At 48.9% G+C, this 20,137-nt stretch overlaps 3 protein-coding genes and 1 long non-coding RNA gene across 6 annotated transcripts in view; 2 read left to right on the plus strand and 2 right to left on the minus strand.

Moving 5' to 3' along the window:
• Positions 1-16: 16 nt before the first annotated feature.
• MSTO1 (misato mitochondrial distribution and morphology regulator 1) lies at positions 17-8,051 on the minus strand. Its single transcript, XM_039363139.1, has 14 exons — positions 7,567-8,051; positions 6,324-6,459; positions 6,029-6,098; positions 5,651-5,726; positions 5,421-5,475; positions 4,907-5,030; positions 4,640-4,757; positions 4,255-4,386; positions 3,420-3,572; positions 2,766-2,897; positions 1,754-1,938; positions 1,057-1,161; positions 833-948; positions 17-315 (listed from the first exon to the last, which is right to left on the minus strand). The coding sequence occupies exons 1-14, from the start codon at positions 7,645-7,647 to the stop codon at positions 80-82; spliced, it is 1,719 nt and encodes a 572-aa protein (XP_039219073.1). The 5' UTR covers positions 7,648-8,051; the 3' UTR covers positions 17-79.
• On the plus strand, positions 7,641-8,547 carry LOC120316958. Its single transcript, XR_005559102.1, has 2 exons — positions 7,641-7,768; positions 8,104-8,547. It is a non-coding gene; the product is annotated as an uncharacterized LOC120316958 (long non-coding RNA).
• A 338-nt stretch (positions 8,548-8,885) lies between these two features.
• Positions 8,886-18,675, minus strand: DAP3 (death associated protein 3). 2 transcript variants are annotated; one of them, XM_039363141.1, is made up of 13 exons: positions 18,492-18,675; positions 16,368-16,414; positions 16,030-16,146; positions 13,971-14,072; positions 13,589-13,697; positions 13,051-13,143; positions 12,657-12,787; positions 12,332-12,412; positions 11,312-11,467; positions 10,730-10,789; positions 10,526-10,615; positions 9,581-9,698; positions 8,886-9,040 (listed from the first exon to the last, which is right to left on the minus strand). In XM_039363141.1, the coding sequence occupies exons 2-13, from the start codon at positions 16,404-16,406 to the stop codon at positions 8,955-8,957; spliced, it is 1,182 nt and encodes a 393-aa protein (XP_039219075.1). In that variant the 5' UTR covers positions 16,407-16,414; positions 18,492-18,675; the 3' UTR covers positions 8,886-8,954. The 2 variants fall into 2 exon arrangements, with proteins under 2 accessions (XP_039219075.1, XP_039219074.1); XM_039363140.1 differs by lacking the exon at positions 18,492-18,675 and adding an exon at positions 18,146-18,467.
• Positions 18,676-18,767: 92 nt separating this feature from the next.
• Positions 18,768-20,137, plus strand: part of ASH1L (ASH1 like histone lysine methyltransferase) — a 51,214-nt gene continuing 49,844 nt past the window's right edge. For both annotated transcript variants that reach the window (XM_039363528.1, XM_039363529.1), the window contains exon 1: positions 18,768-19,024. The gene's annotated coding sequence lies outside the window, so the exon portion shown is untranslated. The remainder of the gene's footprint in view (positions 19,025-20,137) is intronic.

Raw genomic sequence — 20,137 nt, forward strand, 5'->3', positions numbered from 1 at the left:
AAACACGCCAAGCAAGGGCGTTCTCGCCGGGTTTTTATTTCTCTGATTTTTAAACCTGATCCGAGCCCCGGGAAGTGGCTCAGTCGGTATCGTCGCTGTCCAAGTTTTCGTCCAGGCTGCCCTTTTTGTAGCAGAGGGACAGCGTCCGCAGTTCGTCCAAGGCCTCCTGGAAGTCGTCCGTCTCCATCCCCGCGGAGAAGAAGCTCACCCAGCGCCGCAGGTCCGTTCCGTGCAGCTTGTGGTAAACGTCGCCGAGGGTTTGGTACAAGCCCGCCGAGGATTGGAAGGCAGCTAAGACCGGGAGGCTTTCGACCTCTGTAAGAGGGGAGAGAGAGAGAGAAAATTGCTGAGTGGTGGGATTTCCTGATTCGGCTGAATTAGTAAGTTCGTGGTTTGGGCAGGATTCGGTCCTGCCCATTGACTGTGCCTCCTTCGCTTACCTCAAACCGGTTGGTCGTCATTGTAAGCCTCCCTGTTTCTCAACCTTGGCAGATGTTGGGACGTCCACTACCCAGAATTCCCCAGCCAGCAGGAAGTCCACCCACCTTAAAGCAGGATGCCTGAGGAATTCTGGGCGTTGAAGTCCAAATATCTTAAGCGTTCCGGCTGGGGAATTCTGGGAATTTGGAGCCCACCCATCTTAAATTATTCTGCCCTGGGAATTCTGGGATTTCAAAACTGAGTGAAAACACTGCTTCAGCTAAAGCACAAACAGCAGCATTTACGATCGGGCAACACTCTGCAAGGCCATTGCGGCTTAGCACAGCACAATGTGAGCCCCTTGATGCATTCCCGAAGCCACACTGTTGTGTGTTTGTGTGTCTGTCCTTACGCGCTGGGCTGCGGGACGGCTTCTTGGAAAGGAATCCGTGCTTGTTCAGGAAAGGCGAGAAAAACGGGGGGTATGGAGCCAAAAGCTTGCAGGGCCCTTGCAGCAAAAGCGAGGTGCTGTGGGAGAAAAGGACCAGGAGGTTTGAAGGGGAATGTTCCCCCCCCCATCCCCTCCCTCTTTCCCTCCCTCCTCCCCCCTTTGCCCAGGCTGGCCGGACCACCAACCTTAGGGTCTGTGGAGAGACGGTGTGTAAGTAGTGGGCCAGGACTTCCTGTCCGGTCTCACACGTGTGAAGGATGGACTTGGGTTCAGTCCCTGGAGGAGCGTTGCTGGAAGGAAAATAAGATGGGAGAGACCCCAAGTTACAACAGGGGGAGGGCGGGATTGTGAAGAAACCTAGGAGCAGCCATGGGGAGGGCAGAACTATGAATTGTGTCGCTATCGGCCCAAAACGCCGTCTCTGAATCAGCCAGGAGGCCAGAAATCTGATTATTCCTCCAGATCAGGGGTCTTCCAACTTGGCCCTGGCTGAGGAATTCTGGGAGTTGAAGTCCACAAGTCTTAAAAGGGCCAAGTTGGAAGACCCCCACCCCAGATGGCCTTGTTTCAGACAACTCAGAGCAGACTCACTGACTTAGCTGCAAGACATGCAGTTTTTGACTCGCAACCATTTGTTTACACCCCAACATTTCTGTCATCAAGGCAGACATTTGCCGAGTTGATTTTTGCCCTGTTTTACGACCTTTCTCACCACGGTTGCTAAAGGAGTCACTGCAGTTGATAAGCTAGTCGCTCGTCAACTGAGTTGCAAGGAGGAATATAAACATGCACGGACACACACACAGACACACGTGCACAAGCACGGGCACGGACAGACCCTGTAAGAGGGTGAGTGCAAACCACACACAAACCAAGACCCACCTCACTTGCTGCCGCTTGCCGATCCCTCGCAACACAACCGACTGTGCGAAGCAGCTGGCATCGCCTCGGTTGCCGCAAGATGACAACGGACACCAGGCCGTGCTGGGTTGTTGGCTGTACAAGGCATCAGGGAGGGACTGGTCCTCTGCCACGGGGAAGGGAAGGGCGGCTGAGGCCTCGGCCACCTGGGGGAGGGGGGAGATGTCTCTTTTCGGGGGTGTGATCTGGTTCTTCCGCGTTTTAGACACACACACAAACCCCGTGGTTCCCCCGAAAACGAAGGTAGAGTCAGGACTATCCAGGTTATACAGCAAGTCCTCAACTTGTTTGTTTAGTCACTGGCCAAGGTTAGACCGGCATTGAAAAAAGGGACTTATGAGCACTTTTCACGATATGATCAAAATTCAGACGGGCAACTGACTCGTATTTATGACGGTTGCAGTATTCCAGATTGTCTGTCTGTCTGTCTGTCTATCTATCTATCTTATCTTTTTCTATCTATATCTACCTAAATCTATCATTATATCTATATCAATCTATCTGTATCTTCTATCATCTATATCATCTATCTTTATCATCTATATCACCTATCAATCATCTATATATCTATATCTTATATCATCTATCAATCTATATATATCTTATATCATCTATGTCCATCTATCTGTATCTTCTATGTCTGTCTGTCTGTCTGTCTGCCTGTCTATCCATCCATCCATCCATCCATCATCTGTTATCTTTTGTTTGTCTATCAATCATCTATCAGTTATCTTTCTGAATGGGTCTCCATTCATGCATCCATCTATCATCCATCTTTGTCTATCAATCATTTATCATCTGTCTGTCTGAATGGATCTTGATCTATTTATCTATCTATCTATCTCTTTCTTTCCGCATCCTTCAGGTAGTGGACCAGACAGCTAATAACATTTTATATTATTTAAATATCATTGAAATACATTTAAATATCTATAGCCAGGGGAACCAGATTGTCCAAGTCAAACAGAGGTACCTTCCGCCCGGAGAAATTCAGGCTTTCGGTCAGGCTGGCCATGGAGATGTCCGAGGCCTGGAGCCGGTATGGGATGGTGAGCGTGTCCAGTGCGGTGGCCAGGATGGCGCTCGTGTGATAATCCAGAGAGGGCTACATGGAATGATAAAAAACAGAAATACCCCCGTATTTTAGGCAGTCCGCGACTTAACAGTGGTCCGTTTAATGACTGTTCTAAGTGACTTTGACCATTTTTTTCACCCTGGACAGTTGAAGCATCCCCGTGGCCACGTGATCAAGACTCAAGACGCTTGGCAACTTGACTCCTATTTATGACAGTGGCAGCGTCCCTGGGTTCCCTGATCCCCTTTGGCGACATTCTGACAAGCAAAAGTCCATGGGGAAGCCAGGTTCACTTTTAACCACCATCTTGCTAACTTGGCTAGTAAGGTTGTTAAAGGAGGCAACAGTCACTTATCAGCAGTCTGGTTTAGCAACAGAAAATTTGGGCTCGGTTGTGGCCGTAAGCCGAGGACCGCCTGTGCAAGGAGCTTTGGGAGCAGGAGGGAGGGAGGTGGCCACTCCCTCCAGCCCAAAATCCCTGATGCCTCCTTATCAATTCCACCCCACCCTCGTTCCGTGGCCGGAGAGAGGCTTGCATTTACAAAGGCTCACCTCGTAGTGGACGTACGGCAAAGCCACCGGCCCGTCCAATTTGAGCCCCAGGTTCCCGTTTAGCGACAAGGGGCAGAAGAGCGAACTGTGGCTGGCAAGCCGGACGATGCCCAGTGCCGTGTTCATGAGCCGGTAGAAATTCCGATGGGGAAGCTGCCGAGACAGAGAGAGAAAGACAAGGGCCTCCTTCAGCCTCATTTAACAATCGCAGGACGTGAACCTCGGAATTTATTCCACTCCTGCTGGCTTGTCTCCAAAAAAATCATAAAGGAACGATAAGGCAGGTCACCAGGTGACACGAGAGGATGTGAGTCCTGGTTTCAGCATCCCTAAACGTTGACCTCCGGCCTTTGCATGCCGCTAGTCCTCAGTGAGCCCTGGGAACTCGTTTTGCTCCTCTTCGGGGCCGCTGCGGAGAAGACGGGAGCCCCAGATTGGTGTAGTGCTGCTGGTGCTGACTTCGAAAGCAAGCGATGGCCGGTTCTTGTTCTGCCATCCAGCTGGGGTTGAGTTTGGGCCCAATCACCAGGAGGCGGTGAGTTCTAGTCCTGCCTTAGGCACAAAAGCTAAGTGGGTGACTTTGGGCCAATCACCAGGAGATGGTGAGTTCTAGTTTTGACTTAGGCATGAAAGCCAGCTGAGTGACTTTGGGCCAGCCCTCCCTCTTAGACCAGACCAGACCAGACCAGCCCAGCAGACTGTCATTATGGGAAAAACAGGCGTCAAAAGTCGCATGAAGTATGTCCATTGCCCCGAGTTATTTATAAAAAGTAGTCCAGGCAGCATCAAACTTTAATACACCAATATTCAAAAGACTTAAAAGAGTCCCACTTACGTTGGATTGAAGCACTGGCGTCAGCCCACAAGCCAAGATGCCTTTTCCTGCGTATTCGTCCTGCAGCAGCTCGGCTGCCTTGGATCCGAGTCCCGAGAAGCCATTGTGGAGGTCGCAGAGCAGCTGAAAACCCTGGGCGAGACAAAAAAGAGGGTGCAGGAGACTTCCTAGAGAGCTAAAATGCCAGCCGGGCCCCTTTTCAAAACGGGACGGTTGAGAAACAGCAGAAAGAGCGAAGGGGTGGCTGAGAATGTGTGCAAAAAAATCTGGGATCAGCCCCTGGGAACCTGCAAGTTGAAGTCCACAGGTTTTGAAGCTGCCAAGTTTAGAGACCCCTGCTTTCCAGCCACAGGGGCGCAAGATCCGTGCTGGATGGATGACTTACCTGCAGGTAATCACACTCTTCCACGTAGAAGTGCAGCCGATCCTCCAGTTCCTCAAGGTACCGGCCATCCTGCAAGAGTTTTTCTCCTTGTCCGAACGCCTCCAGCCGGCTGGACTCTCTGCAGTGGACAGGAAGCCAAATTCAGGCAGGTCCTCGTTGGGCAGGAGAAACAGGATTTCTCCCCCCCCCCCCAAAAAAAAGATGGGAGAAAGGTTCCCCCTTCCTCCTCCCTGCCTGAGAACCACCCAGCCAGGACCCCCGACTCACTCCTCGCGGTTGTATTCGTGGACGGTTAGGATGCTCCGCGGGTGGAGATTGGTACGGAGGAAGTCTGACCAAGCGGGCGCAGGTCTCTCGGATGCCAGCGGCTTGGTGAGCTGCTGCAGCTTTCCTGGAAAAAGATACCACCAGGAGATGCACGGGCCACGTTTCAGCAAGAAACTTATATAAAAAATGCAATAAAATTAAAATAAAATAAATGGAAATTGCAATTAATTAAGAAGCTTATATAAAATAAAATTAAAATTAAATAAATAAAATAAATTGAAATTAATAAATTAAAAGAAACATACAATAAAATGCAATAAAAACAAAATAAAATAAACGGAAATTGCAATTAATTAAGAAGATTATATAAAATAAAATTAAAATAAAATATAAATAAAATACATTGAAATTAATTAAATTAAAAGAAACCTGTAATAAAATAAAATGCAATAAAATTAAATTAAAATTAAAGAAACACGCACACACATGGACACACACACACACACACACACACCTTTACCAGCAGGGAGGGTCTTAGATACGAAATCTCCGTTGGAAAACCTCTCGCCCTGAAATAGAGAGAAAAAAGGAGAAGAGCTGGCATGGGAGGAAAATCAATCAATCAATCAAATAAATGTCTGGTCCCAGTTTATCCATCCCTAAGACCGAGGTCCTCCCTCCGTGGGAAAAAGGAATAATTCTCAGAAATGGTGTGTGGGAGGAGAGCGCGCGAGAGAGGCTCACCTCAGGCTGGTCAAGTCCTTCCAAAAAGGGACTGGGGGGGACTGGGTTTTGCTGGTGTGTTGTGAGGTTCCCCTTCCTGGAAGGAAAAGATCTGTTTGTATCAGCCAGAGCAGGAAATACAGGTGGTCCTCAACTTATGACCACAATCGGGAACAGAATTTCTGTTGTTAAGTAATAATAATAATAATAACTCGATAGGTAGACAAAATGCCAAATCCAGTCTGAACATCTGGCTGATTGTGCGATGATCCATAATAATAATACTAAAAGTTGGAAGGGATCTTGGAAAAAGAAAGAAGGAAAGAAAAGGAAGGAAAGAAAAAAGAAAGAAGAAGGAGGGGAAAAAATAGTCAATTGCCCTTGGAAAAATCCGCTCACCAAGCCACGGGGATGTTGTTTTTCGGGTCCTCGTACAGGTATCCCTCCTGTTTCAGAGCGGCGAGACTTTCTGCCCAGAAATAAAAACAGGTTTCTGGTTTTAGAGACACCCCCCCCCCCGGTGGACCGAAACACATCAAGGGGCAGGCAGTCCTCACTTTATGTCTCCAATGGCAAACAGAATTTCCGCTGACGAGCGAGGCATTCGTGAAGGGAACCGCACCCGGTTTTGACAGCCTCCCACGAGCCCTCCGGTGCTTTTTCGACAGGATTTACCACCCTTTTAACTCGTCACCTTTCAGGTCCATCAGGATGAGGCGGGGGGTGAAGGTCTCCCGTCCTTGCAAAGTCCTCCCCGTTCGGAAGAGGACGTCATGCTGGATGACCTCGTCCAAGTCCGAAGCCGTGGAATTGGATAAGAACAAAGCTTCCTGGAAAGCAGACATTAAAAGGTTAAAGAGTTCAGAAAAAAAACATCAGATTTGGTGAAGATCTCTGAGGGGGTCTCCTGCTGGAGCAGGGGGTTGGACTAGAAGACCTCCTAAGTCCCTTCCAATCGTAATGGCCTGTGTACTAAAACAGAAGGATAAGAAGTTAATGAAGCCAGAGATCCCAATCTGAGCAGCGTTATTCGTCCCTGTCACTGCAACATCTTGTCTTACGTCTTCAGCCTTTCTGCATTTACAGGTAGTCCTCGATTTATGACGCTTTGTTTACTGACCGTTCGAAGCTGTAACAGCCCTGAAAAAAGCGATTTTCACACTGATGACCGTTGCAGGATCCCCCATGGTGATCAAAATTCTGGTGCTTGGCAACTGTTTCACATTTACGATGGCCACAGTGTCCCGGGATCACGTGATCCCCTTTGGCGATCTTCTGAATAACAAAGTCAATGGTGGAAGCCAGATTCAATGAACAACCGGGTCACTAACTGAACAACTGCCGTGATTTGTGGCTGGAAAGGTCGTAAAATAGGGCACAATTCATTTAACAGCTTTCTTGCTTAGTGACATAAATGTTGGGTCATACGCCGAGGACTACCTGTACGTCATTGCACCCAAGCTTAGAATGTTGGGAAGGAGACATTTGGGCGATCCCTTGCAAAAAATCCACCAGGATCTGCAAAAAAAGGGACAGAAAGGCAGAAGCAATCCTTTGCAGCAGCCCTAATTATCCTGGCCCAGCCCATTGTGGACTACCTTGCAGGGCTCTTATGAGGATAAAAGCATGGTGGGCTGGGAGGGGAAAAAGCCATGCATGCCACTTCAAACTGGTGGAAGATACACTGTAATGCACGCGTGCAAATGTACATGTGCAAATATGCACGCACGTGTGCGAGCGCGCATGCGTGTAAACATTGGCAACTCGCACATTTTGCTGACAGCTTCACTGGCGAGCTTGGCTAACGCGGGCATGCGTAAGCCACGCCCACTTTGAGCTGCGGGCCAATCGCGCGCGTCTTTAGGAATGACGGCTTCAACACTTTTTAAAAAAAACGAGGCTCTGTCGGCGCATGCGCGCTCGGTCCCTCGGCTTACCTGAAGGCCCCACCAGTGAGCGCCCACGCTGCTCGCGTAGTGGCCGAGTTGAAGCGTCACCACCTCGCGGACCCCCGACATTTCCTCCCCCGCTGTCGTTTCGGGCTCCCGCTACGAAGGGGGCGACATAGGCCGTTGAAGACGGGGGGGAAAGAAGGGTTTAAAAAAGAAAAAAATTACTCGGTCTGCGCAGGCGCGAATGGTAAGCCCGTCCGTCGCGCGCGACTGAAGGGGAGGGGAAAGGCAACGCGGTCTTTTCATTGGCTCTCACCGGCCACCAGTCAGTAGGAGCCGCCCACGGCCTCCATCCTTGTAGCGCCCCTCAGTATAGACCGCAATCTCATTGGTTAAATGGGTAGGAATGGGGAGGGACTGAAGAGTCACTTCCGGTGAGGACCAGCCCTGTCTCCCCGTCCGCTTTCATCCTTGTGAATGCTGAACCGCTCTGCCCGTTATTTTCTCTATGATAGTCTCAAGGAATTAATAGGGCGAATTGGGTAACAACAGATTTGAATGGATTTTTTTTTTTCCATGCAGCATATTGTAAATTGAATAATGGAAGTTTATTCCATTATTTGCTTGTAAATCTGCCTGGAATACACGTTGTTGAACTCTCAGCAAGCCTGCAATGTAAAACAACCAACCTAGAGGAAGAAATAACAACAACAATAATAATAAGAGTTGAAAGGGACCTTGGAGGTCATCTAGTCCAACCCCCTGCTCAAGCAGGAAACCCTAGATCCTTTCAGACCAATGGCTGTCCAGTCTCTTCTTGAAAACTTCCAGTGTTGGAGCATTCACAGCTTCTGGAGGCATAGCAGGATAAATAGCAGGAGGGAAAAGGAAAACTCAAGACTCCATTACTAAATATGAGGTATAATGAGCAGCTAAATTTTAAATTAAGTAGTCCAAAGCCTGAGAAAGCCATCATCTTCATATCTTCTCATGTAATAAAGTGGAACTGAATTTGTTTTCGCCCAATAGTGAAAAATATCTACCTAACATTTATTTTATTGGTATCTCTGGACTTTACCTAGTTTTAGCTTAACTTCTTTCACTACCAACAAAATCCAATGGGACGAGGAGACAGGAAAAGAATACCATAAAATTAATTATAGAAACAGGATCTACTTAAGAATTGAACTTTGCTTCAAGCACGTCTTCCTAACGCACCGAGTTAAAGTTTGATGGGTTTAATATACGTAGGAGGCAGTGTCTGTAAACAGGTTTGAATTCACTTGATGGGGGGAAAAAAAAGAGCATAATTTTTCTAGGAGCCAACATTCCCGGTTAACATACAAATAGCCCATGCCAAAGAAGCAGCTTTGAAAGCATTTATTACAAGGGAATTTAAGCCGTGATGTCCGTGTGTCGGGAGAGATCCTTGGCTACAAAAAAGCGCTGATTCGCTCAAACAATCCGGGGTTGCATCCAGACAGAAAACGGAGCTCTAATCGACCCTCCTTGGTGCCGGCTATTTCAGCACGGAAAGAATTTCATATACATATAAAAAAAGAACAAAAGGTCAGGTTAGGAACGGGCTCCAGAACACACACACACACACACACAAACAAACAAAAAAAATCGTACAAGCAAACTTTATTTTATTAATTAGGATTATTTTTATCTTGCCTTTATTATTTTTATAAATAATTCAAGATGGGGAACATTTCTAGTACTGCTTCCTCCTATTTTTTTCCAGAAATAATAATAATAATAAAGCTGGAAGGGACCTTGGAGGTCATCTGGTCCCGGTTGAGAGGGAGGGACTGGCTTAAAATTGCCCAGATGGCTTTCATGCATAAGGCAGGACTAGAATTCACCATCTCCTGGGGATTAGCCCAAAGTCACCCAACTGGCTTCCACGTTTAGGGTGGGACTAGAATTCACCGTCGCCTGGTTTTTATCCTGGTGCCTTGACACAGAGATGAACAAATCTCTAACTTTACACTCCTGCCTTTTTAACCAGGCAGGAAACCAAAAGTGAAGCAAACCTGAAAATAGCCAAACTTGCCTTTTTCATGCCCCAGCCACTTGCGTTCCAGATAATACTGATAGCAGCTCTCAAACTCCAGATCTGTGTAGTCGCGAACCTGGATGGGAACGAAAGGCTCCAGGGCGGCAAAACCATCCTGAAGTTTAGAGAAGAACAGGGGGGGAGGGAGGGAGGGGGCGAAATGAAGATGAATTCGACGAGATTAGATAGTGGAGATTCTTTCCGCTGGTCCAAGAACAGGAGGGCAGTTAACCTGAGTGCAAAATCTACTCTCTTCCAGCCCCTCCTTTGGAATAGAACATTCGTAGCTCGGGATTGACGTGTGGGGTCCCTGGGGCTGTCTGAGGCTGGGGGTTTTCTTGCAGATGTTTCATGACCCAGCTAGGTAACATTGGTGCTAGAAGGGAGAGGAGGAGGACGACTGTGGTGTCCTGGATGCTCTCTGAGCTTGGTGGTTTCCTTGCCGACGTTTCACGACCCAACTAGGTAATACCATCAGTGATAGGGGGAATTTTCTGGGAGGAGGAGGAGGATAGGGGGAGGAAGAGAACTGAGGACACCTTGTTGCTCTCTGAGCTGGGTGGTTTTCTTGCAGATGTTTCATGACCCAACCAGGCAACATCATCAGTGCTAGAAGGAGGATTTGTAGAAACCTCATTCCCTTCTACGCTGATGTTTACCTAGTTGGGTCATGAAACATCTCCCAAGAAAACCACCAAGCTCAGACAGCACCAAGGACCCCATGCCGTCCTCCTCCTCCTCCTCCTCCATCCCTCCTCCCTCCTCCCAGCATGGATGATGTTGCCTTGGTAACGAAACACCTGCAAGAAAGCCACCAAGTTTGGACATTCACGAAGACCAGACCGTCCTTCTGAATATTAGCCAAGCCAACGAGGGTGAGGAGAGTTGGACTCCATTAAGAGCTGGTTTCCAACTCGCCCCTCCAACCAGCTGCTGACTCACCCGTCCCAGCAGTTCGTGCGGCAAATAAAAATGTCGGAGCGTGGAGGGTGCTCCTGTTTGACTGAGGGTGGCTACGACGGCCCCTCCTGTCTGGAAAGACACAAGAAACAACACCGTCAGAGCCACAAGTCTATCCACGGTCAGCCTCCTGGAAGCCGTGGCCTCTGCCTCAGCTCCGTATCCGCCTTAAGGGGCTGTCCTCACCCAGTCGTTTGCCACCATCTTCCTGAGGTTGTGTATCAGCGTCAGCTCCTCCACAGAGACCTGAAGAGGAAGAGAGAAAAGAGAAAAATATTACATTTTCAGCAAAGTTGGAAAAAGATCGTTACGTCACCCTCATTAAAGACAACACATTGGGAAGGTTAGAACACTGAATATCAGAGTTGGAAGGGTCCTTGGAGGTCTTCTAGTCCAACCCCCTGTTCAGGCAAGAAACCTTATACCATTTCAGACAAATGGCTGTCCAGTCTCTTTTTAAAGCATTCACCGCTTCTGGAGGCAGGTTGTTCCACTGGTTAATTGTTCTCACTGTCAGGAAATTCCTCCTCAGTTCCAGGTTGCTTCTCTCCTTGATGAGTTCCCATCCGTTGCTTCTTGTCCTGCCTTCAGGCGCTTTGGAGAATAGCTTGACTCCCTCTTCTTTGGGGCACCCCTCTAATACTGGGAGACTGCTATCAGCCTCCCCCCCCCCAGTCCAGTCACTAAACAAATGGTCTTAAGTCTACCTTTATGTGCTAAGCTACACTTGAACCGAACGTCGGGGGCCGAGTCAAGGAGGGAACCTACGTTTTGCTTGTTATGTTTCAACACCGTCTTCCCCCAAAGGGAGTTGATTCCATCCACCGCCACAAGCAGCCGAAAGGATCCTTGGCAGGATTGCTGCTTCAGCTCTTTCAAGATCACCCCGATGGTATCACTGGCGTATTTCACCCAGGCCAAGCCCTGAGGAAGGAAGGTACAAGATGGATGGATGGATGGCTAGAGAGAGAGACACACACACACAGTCAGAGAGATAAAGATAGAAGATGGATGGGTGGGTGGATGGATGGATGAGTGGCTAGAACAGATGCATGGGAAGGGAAGGAAGGAAGGAAGGAAGGAAGGAAGGAAGGAAGGAAGGAAGGAAGGAAAAGAGGAAGGGGAAGGGGAGGGAGAAAACAGTGGGCCATCTTGTCATCCAGGAGAACAACTGGGCTACAAGCTCCGTGGTTTGCAGGATGGTGATTTAATCCTGGCATTTTTTTTTTTAAAGAACTCAAGGTGGCCTCCATAATGTTCCTGCCTCTTATCTTCCCCACAACCAACACCCTGTGGGGCAGGTCAGGCTGAGAGGAAATCACCCAATTGGCTTTCATGCCTATGGCAGGACTAGAATTCACTGTCTCCTGGTGACTGGGCCAAAGTCACCCACTTAGCTTTTGTTTCTAAGGCGGGACTAGAACTCACCATCTCCTGGTGATTGAGCCAAAGTCACCCAACTAGTTTTCTTTCAAGCCTAAAGCAGGACTAGAACTGACCGTCTCCTGGTGATTGGGCCAAAATCACCCAGCCGGCTTTCGTGCCTAAGGCGGGACTAGAACTCATCTCCCAATTTCTAATGCAGCCCTTGAAGCACTACAAGAAACCGTCTCTCTTTTAAAGACGCTAGGGAAATCCGTAAAGCCCCTCAGAGATCTTTAAAGTAAAACAGCCATGAATAAGGACCACCCAGGTTAGCAATAAACTACCCCACAAGCAGTGGACATAATTCAATAGTCATACAGTATAGGAATTCCACCGTTCTTCCACTTTTAATATTAGCCTCACCTTGTCAGTCAAGTCTATCAGAGAACAGCCCTCTTCGGTGACATCACGCTTACCCCATACGTACTTCTGTTGTGTTTTGATCTGCAGTGCAGAGAGACAAGAAAAAAGAAACACTAAATGAAACGGGAAAATCCGACTGTGAAGCACACGAAAAGGACGTGAAAACAACAGATGTCCAGAGATTTATTGCTCCTGACCGTGGAAATTCCATGTAGCTTTCCGAAGAAAAGAACTAAATGAACATTTTTCTAAGTCAAGGGCGACCTGCAATCGAATGTGTCTTTTTCTCTCCCCCTACCCCAAGGTTAAGAGAGATTTTGCCAACCTGGGCTAAAATCTTTTCATTGGTGATCCTGAAATTCTTCAGCCAGTTTGCCGCTTCCATGGGCTGGTCTAACCGCTCGGGATTGTAGGAAGATGGCAGCAATTCTTTACAATTCCTCACCCAGAGATGAACTACGGCAGGAAGAGAAAGAACGACGGTGAGGCAAAGACATATAACAAGCGTCTCGTTCTAACGTCGGACGCCGTCCAGCATCGGCCGAAGGTACCAGCATCCCGTTGAAGCTCTCCGAATAAAATGGCCTTCTTTCGCAGGACGTTTTCCCCTGGATTTCCTGAGCATTCTGCTCTCAAGAATGCTGCCCAAACTTTTTTAAAAAAACAACAATTTAGAATACCCAAATACACACAGAATTGAATTTAGCTATTGCTCTTACCGTTTGGAATGTGAACGATGACCCAGTTCTGCCTTGCACAATAATGGACAGCGTGGCAGAGAACCATGGTCTTTCCTGTGCTCTTCTCTCCATCTTCAAGACTGTTTAAGGAAGAAGCCACACCTGCATGCATGTACAGGTATTCCTTGAGTTTATGTCTGTTCATTTTGTCGACCGTTCCAAGTTACGACGGCACTGAGAATCTGACTGCGGGATGCTGCAAAGGGCTGCAAAAGCTAGCCCAGGTACCCAGTGTCCAAAACTGCAGCCGTGTGACTGGGGTTGTCGATGCGAGCAGCCAAAGAGGTCATAAATAGCTCTGGGGACATCCTCTGCCACTTTGAATGGCCACTAAGCGAGGACTACCTGTATAGGATCACAGCTCTTTCAAAGGAGAAGGGATCCTGCAAACCGCTGCGTCTAACCCTGTTTTTATTCTGTTATCCTGCAACGACGTCATCACGAGGGCCAGAAACTTGCCTGGTCTCACTCGGCGAAAGAACAGCATCAAGAGAACTGGCTCTGTTGGAAAGGATACAGAGAAGATATCGGACAGCTGGATGAGCCAAGTTGGTGTGTTTTAGGTAGCTAATGAGTTCTAGTGCCGGCTGTCGAATCATGATGCAAGCTTCGTTGAAGGTTTTCATCTGTCAGGGAAAAGAGAAAGCAGATAGAGCAGGGGGCCTTCAAACTGGGCCCTTTGATGACTTGTGGACCTCAACTCCCAGAATTCCTTAGCCAGGCTGAGGAATTCTGGGAGTTGAAGAGCACAAGTCATCAAAGGGACCAGTTTGAAGACCCCAACATCAGAGTAGAGTTTGGGCTGGAAGAACAGCCAAGCCTTGGGGCTGCTTTGGAGGGCCCAGCCCAGGGTTCACAAAGGGCTCCCCCGGCCACGTGTGGAAAGGCAGACACGTCACCTGGAGTTTGAACCGAGCTGGGAGCCCATGGGGGAGCATTGTCCTCACTTCCTCGGCCGAGAGGGTGTAGTAGCGACCTATGTGGTCTTCACCGTGCTTGGCCTGCAGGATGGAAAGAAAGGAAGGCGGTGCAGAGATCGGTTGGCGTTGATCATTGTGCCAAATTTTCAAATGTTCTTTTGTTCTGGAAGCCACAACGAAACCTCCCCAGCGTTTAAGGGAAATCATAGGAAGGAATGGATGGTGTTGCACACGAGGAGAATACGGCCAGCCCTCGACTTAACGACCGCAAGTGAGCCGAAAATCTCTGCGGCTATGCGAGACGTTGAAGTGATTTGGCCCCGCTTTACGACCTTTCTTGCAAATTGCTGCAGTTGTTAAATGAATAACGGTCGCTAAGCGGATCTGGCTTCCCCGGTTGACTTGGCTTGTCAGAAGATTGCAAAAGGGGGACGCTGTGACCATCGTAAATATGAGCCAATTGTTAAGCATCTGAATTTTGATTAGGGGGATGCTGCAACGGATGTGTGAAAAATATTCACAAGTCCCTTTTTCCAGTGCCGTTGTGACTTTGCACTGTCGCTAAATGAACTGTTAAGTCGAGGACTACCTGTATATCTTGTCGTTTATCCAGAGGTATCTAGAAGGCTCTGGATAGAGGCCATTGGGCCTTCATGCAATCGTGCTTCCTGTCTTGGAGCAGAAAAGTGGTGGGACCCAGAATGCCTCTAGCCCAGTGGGCTAAGATTTCTTTCTTGATGTGCTGGTGATCTCGGAGTAAAACAGGATTAAATCCATCGCCACCCTCAGCTTTGGGTGCCTATGCCCACACTGGGTTTATTTGTTCCAAGTTAGCAGGGAAAGATCAGTTGCCTGGCAACTGGGAGACTCTGGATTGCAGGGGCTGGCCCTGCGCTTCTGCAGATGCTGGGAGGCTGTGTGTGTGTGTGTGTGTGTGTGTTGCACGACAGGGTCTTGCCTGCCTGTTGCGGTTTCCATGGAGACCCCCAGAAGATTCAGCAGGGGGGGAATCCATTCTCCATGTCAGAGGCGGCTATGAAATCTCCCAAGGATGTTTTTGTTTGCTGCAGCTCCAATTGTAAAAACGAAGAAGACGACGGAGGCACCTCCTCCCTCAAAAGACACACACCTGAGGGGAGCTTCTGATTTTTTTTTAGGATGTGTTCCTTTTGAATGGCGGGGCTGTTTGATCGTTTTTTTGCTGCCGCACAAATGACATAGTGTGTGTGAATGGCTGGAATGGCAGCACCGGTTTGACTTTATTAAAAAACAAAAACAAAATGCAAGCAAAATGTGCCTGTTGGCAATTGGTGTCACAAGTTATGGATTGGGAGCTTATATAAAGAAATAACTTGAATTTCAGATTTTTAGGAGACGCTTGCAGGTTTCCTATAGGTGGGGAAGGGATTGGGGATCTCCCAAGCAAACCTTTTGCAGGTTGCGGGTCAAGGTGGAACTGAAAATCAGCTCTACAGGGAAACGGGAACTCAACTTTCTTTGTAGGGTATAATAATAGATATGGACCCAATTGCAGGAGGAGCTAATGAAAAAGCTCCAGTGCAGGGAAGGGAAGGGAGGAAGAGGACTGCCATCAAGAAGCTGGAGGGGGCACTACTGGGAGACTTGAAAGAACAGATTAGGGACAGATTGTCATGGATAACACCTATCAGCTAAGAGTCGAACACAAACTGATGGCACACAATCAAAAAATAGTAACAGAATCCTGCAAGTCTTTGTGGCTTTTTTGATTTGGTTTACCTCAAAGGGCTGACCTCCCCACACCATCAATCCAAGTTAAATAGATGCTGGAGGAAAGGTGAAACAGGGAAGCATACAGTGGCTACAACTTAAAATAACTGCCGGATTATTCTCAACCCTACAGTCAAACACAACTCATGCTGACCAAGGCAACCCTCTTTCCAAATGAACACACACAAGGCTCAAAATATTCTACTTTGCTCGGTTCAGAGTCGCAAACCGTTGTCAAGATGTCTACAGATGATTGGAAACACCTCTTCCGTGCCTGATATTAACTCACGGGGTCATTCTCGCTGGTGATGAAGGCAGCTCTGAGCATTTCTGGTTGAAGCTGGGCATTCTGGGTTGACATTGTCCTCTGCCAGGTTCTGGGGTGGAGAAAGCCATCCAGTTCCAGCTAAGGAAAGAAAAAAGTCCACATGAGTAGGGAGAGCTGGCTTTTCAAAATGACAGCAAGAAAAAGAAAGGCGATCTGCTAAAAATTTTAAAAATAAAATAAGAGGGCATATTTAGAAACAAGCAGCTGGGTATCCATAGCCTGAAGAAGAAATGAACAGCACAATTGTCCTCAAAAGCCATTCCTTCTCCCCAAATCAAAAGACAGGTGGATAAACTCACGTATCCTCGAGGGATAAGTTTCCTCAAAGTCCTCAGCATGGTCCCCCCTGCCAATAAAAATAGCAGTTGTTTGGAACAAAAGATATTTTTGTTTTTTTTTTAAGCAGGATTTTTTTTTCACTTTTTAACTTTTCTGAAAGCCAACCTTTGAGTAACAGTTATGTAACTCCCTGGAGGGCGTAAAGGAAAGAGTTAGTTTCCAGAGGGATTAGAGACCAGCAACCAATTCTTTTCTGAAGTGTAAGTAAGTTGCAAAAGGATCTTGTCTTCCTTTGTTGCTTTTCATTGTCACAAAATATACAGTGAGTTTCCCCAGGAAAATATGGTGCTGTTCCTAGTCAAGCATGCCTTTTTCAAAACAACTCTTCATTTTCAGTATTTTTGCTTTCCAACCTCCAACGTGGGACATACAGGAAGTCCTTGACTTAAAACAGTTCATTTAGTGACTGTTTGAAGTTACAATGGTACTGAAAAAAGGGACTTAAGGCCATTTTTTTTACACTTTTAAGACCGTTGCAGCACTCCCCTGGTCATGTGATTAAAATTTAGACGCTTGGCAACTGGTTCATATTTACAATGGTTGCATAGTCTGGGGAGGTCACCTGATCCTGTTTGCGACCTTCTGACAAGCCAGGTCAATGGGGAAGCCAGATTCTGCAGTGAGTCCCTCAACTACTGTGGCAAGAAAGGTTGTGAAATGGGACAAAATTCACTTAATAAATGTCTCGCTTAGCAACATTTGGGGCTCAGTTGCGGTTGTAAGACGAGGACTTATCTGAATTTGGTTCTTCCTGGATTATTTAGTGCATTTTTCCTCCCCTCCAATTCGTTTCTTCAAGGTTGATCACGAGGAACTTAGCCTCCGCTCACCTCTATTTTCATCTACAGGTAGTCCTCGACTATAGGACCACAACTGAGCCCAAAGTTTGTGACGCTAAGTGAGACATTTGCTACATCAGCTTTGCCTCATTTTACGACCTTTCCTGTGACATTTCAATAGTCTTTCTTGTCACTGTGTAACTCACGATGAAATTCAGTGCTGTGTGCACACTACACACGTAAAAACCGCTTCAGGGAATTCTCGCAGTTGTTAAGTTAGCCACATGGCTGTTAAGTGAATCTAGCAGACTTGGCTGCTCAGAAGGTCGCAAAAGGGGGATAACCCAGGGACACTGCGACCGTCATAAAGACGAGTCAGTTGCCAAGGGTCTGAATTTCGATCACAGGACCAGGGGATGCTGGAACGGTTGTTAAGTGTGGGAAACTGTCGTAAGCCATTGTAATGGTCACTAAATGAACTGTTGCAGTGGAGGACTTCCTGTAGATTTGAAAGAACATTTCAAATTCGCTTTCTACAGCAGTGAAGCCACTCTAGAGGCACCAGGCTAGGGGTCTTCAAACGTGGCCCTTTGAGGACTTGTGGACTTCAACTCCCAGAATTCCTCAGCCAGCGCTGGCTGAGGAATTCTGGGAGCTGAAGTCCATAAGTCATCAAAGGGCCAAGTTTGAAAACCTCTCCTCCAAGTAGCAGAAGACAGAAAGCTTCGCCACTTTGTAGCCGCCACAGCTAGCAACCTGTCCCCATTTGGAGCCCCGCCTCGCCCCCTACTAAATCGGGAAAGGCTGCACAACAGCCCTGCGAGGTAGGCTCGATCAAAAGACTAGCCCAAAGATGGGATCGTCCTTCCTCGCGGGGTCGTCTCCAGACTTTATACGAAGAGATACGACGGCCGGCGGGCATCTAATTGTGTTCCCCCCCCCCACATACACACACAAACCTCGCATCAACTGGGGAATAAAAGCAAAAAAGCTCCCCCCCAAAAAAAGTCCTGGTCGTCCGCGCCTTCGGCCAAAGATCAAATATATCCTCCTCTTCACAAAAAAGGGAAAAAAGGAAAAAAAAACGCCAACCGCCGTGAAGGGATTACAAAAAAACTTCTGCGGAGTTTTCCGCCGTGCTGGGCGCCGCCATCTTAACTCGCCGCACGCCTCAGCCCGACGGCGTCCCCGCATTAGGCCGACGGGGCCCGCCGAGGGACAATCTTCCTCGGTCCGAATCTTTTTTTTTTTTCTTCTTTCAAACCTTCCCACAAGGAGCGCGAGTACGCGCTCCCCCTCCCTCACTTTGGCTTATCTCGGCAGGGCGACGACGATTGGCGAGCCGCGCTGAGGAGAGGGCGTTGATTGGCTGAGGCCCGCGTCTCTTCTCTCTCTCTCTCTCTCTCTCTCTCTCTCTCTCTCTCTCTCTCGTCCCCTCCCCTGCCAGCCAGGGAAGGCATATCCCGCTCTGAGGGAAGAGGAAAAAGAGAGAGAGGAGGAGGAGGAGGGGTGGTTTCAAAAAAAAAAAAGGAAGGAGGGAGGGAGAGAGGGTGGGCGTGGCCAGGGCGCGCTCGAGCGCGAGGCAGGAGCGCGCAGGCGCGCGCTGAGGCCAGAGCGCCGCTGCCGTCGCCGTCACCGTCGCCGCCGCCGCCGCCGCCGCTCGCTGCCGCCATTTTGGATCCGCGGCCGCCCTCAGAGTGAGGGGCGAGCGAAGGAGCCAGGCCGAGGCCGCCGTTGCCGCCCGGCTCCGGCCTCGCCCGACCACCCGCCACCAGCAAACAGCAGCAAGCAGCCGCCATCCGGCCTGCGGGATGAGGCGGCGTCCTGGCCGCGATACGGTGCGTGGCGGGACCGGCCGGGGAGGCGGCGGCGGAGATGTGGTGGGAGGGGGGAGACCGTGCCACCGCCCTGACAGCTAGGCCGAGGCGTGACAGACTTTCCGAGGCCGGGAAGGAGGGAGAGTCGCTCGCCTAGGCCGCTCTGGGCTTCGGGGTGGGGGGCAAAGGGGGCTCCCCGCGGAGCAGGAGGGGGGAAGGGGGGAAAAAGCTCTTTGGGGGCGGGGGGAGGGGCGAAGGGGTGGTCCTGGCTGTGCCCCAGTTTTGCTGCTGGAGGGAGATGCCAGCCTCTGAGAGTGTGTACGTGTGTGTGTGTGTGTGTGTGTGTGTGTGTGTGATGTGTGTGCACGCTTGAGTCTGAGCCTGGGAGGTCTGTGTGTGCAACGTTCACAGAGGGGGGCATGCATGGTGTGCGGGTGTGTGTGTGTGTGTGTGATGCGAGCGCGCCTGTGAGTACGTGTGCATTGTGTGTGTGTGTGTGTGTGTGTCAATATGTGCATTGAGTATTTCTGTGTGTCACCTTTATCTGAGTGTGTATTAGGTGTGGTGCACACCTTAATCAGCTGAGCCTGTGAGGTCTGTGCATGTGCCCTTTGGGGGGGGCAAGTGTCGTGTGTGTGTGTGTGCGTGTGCGCGCACACTTTTACCTAAGTGTGTGTGTGTGAGTGAGAGTTTGTGTGAGTCTGTTAGGACCGTGTGTACACCCGTTTGTGGTTGTAGGGGGTGTGTGTGTGTATTATATGAGCATACCTTTGAATATATTATGTGTATCAATTGAGTGTGTGTCTGTTTGCACCTTTATCACAGTCTGTTAGGTTTGTGTGTGTGCCCGTTTAGGGGGGGGTTCTATGGTGTGTGTGTGTGTGTGTGTGTATTGTGTGTCCTCACCTTTATCTGAGTGTGTATTAGTTGTGCATGCACACCTTAGCTTGAGTCTGTTTGGTCTGTGTGTGGCCCCCCTCTACGAGGGAGTGTCATGTGTGCGCACACCTTTAAGTCCCATGTATATGAGTGCAAGTTTGGGTGAGTCTTTGAGTATTGTGTGTGCACCTGTTTATGGGGAGGTTGTATGGTGTGTGTGTGTGTGTGTGTGTTATGTAGCACCCTTTTATCTGA

Source organism: Crotalus tigris, unplaced genomic scaffold (genome assembly GCF_016545835.1).
Source record: "Crotalus tigris isolate CLP2741 ecotype Arizona unplaced genomic scaffold, ASM1654583v1 scf7180000019553.37968852642:3898890, whole genome shotgun sequence".
Taxonomy (NCBI): domain Eukaryota; kingdom Metazoa; phylum Chordata; class Lepidosauria; order Squamata; family Viperidae; genus Crotalus; species Crotalus tigris.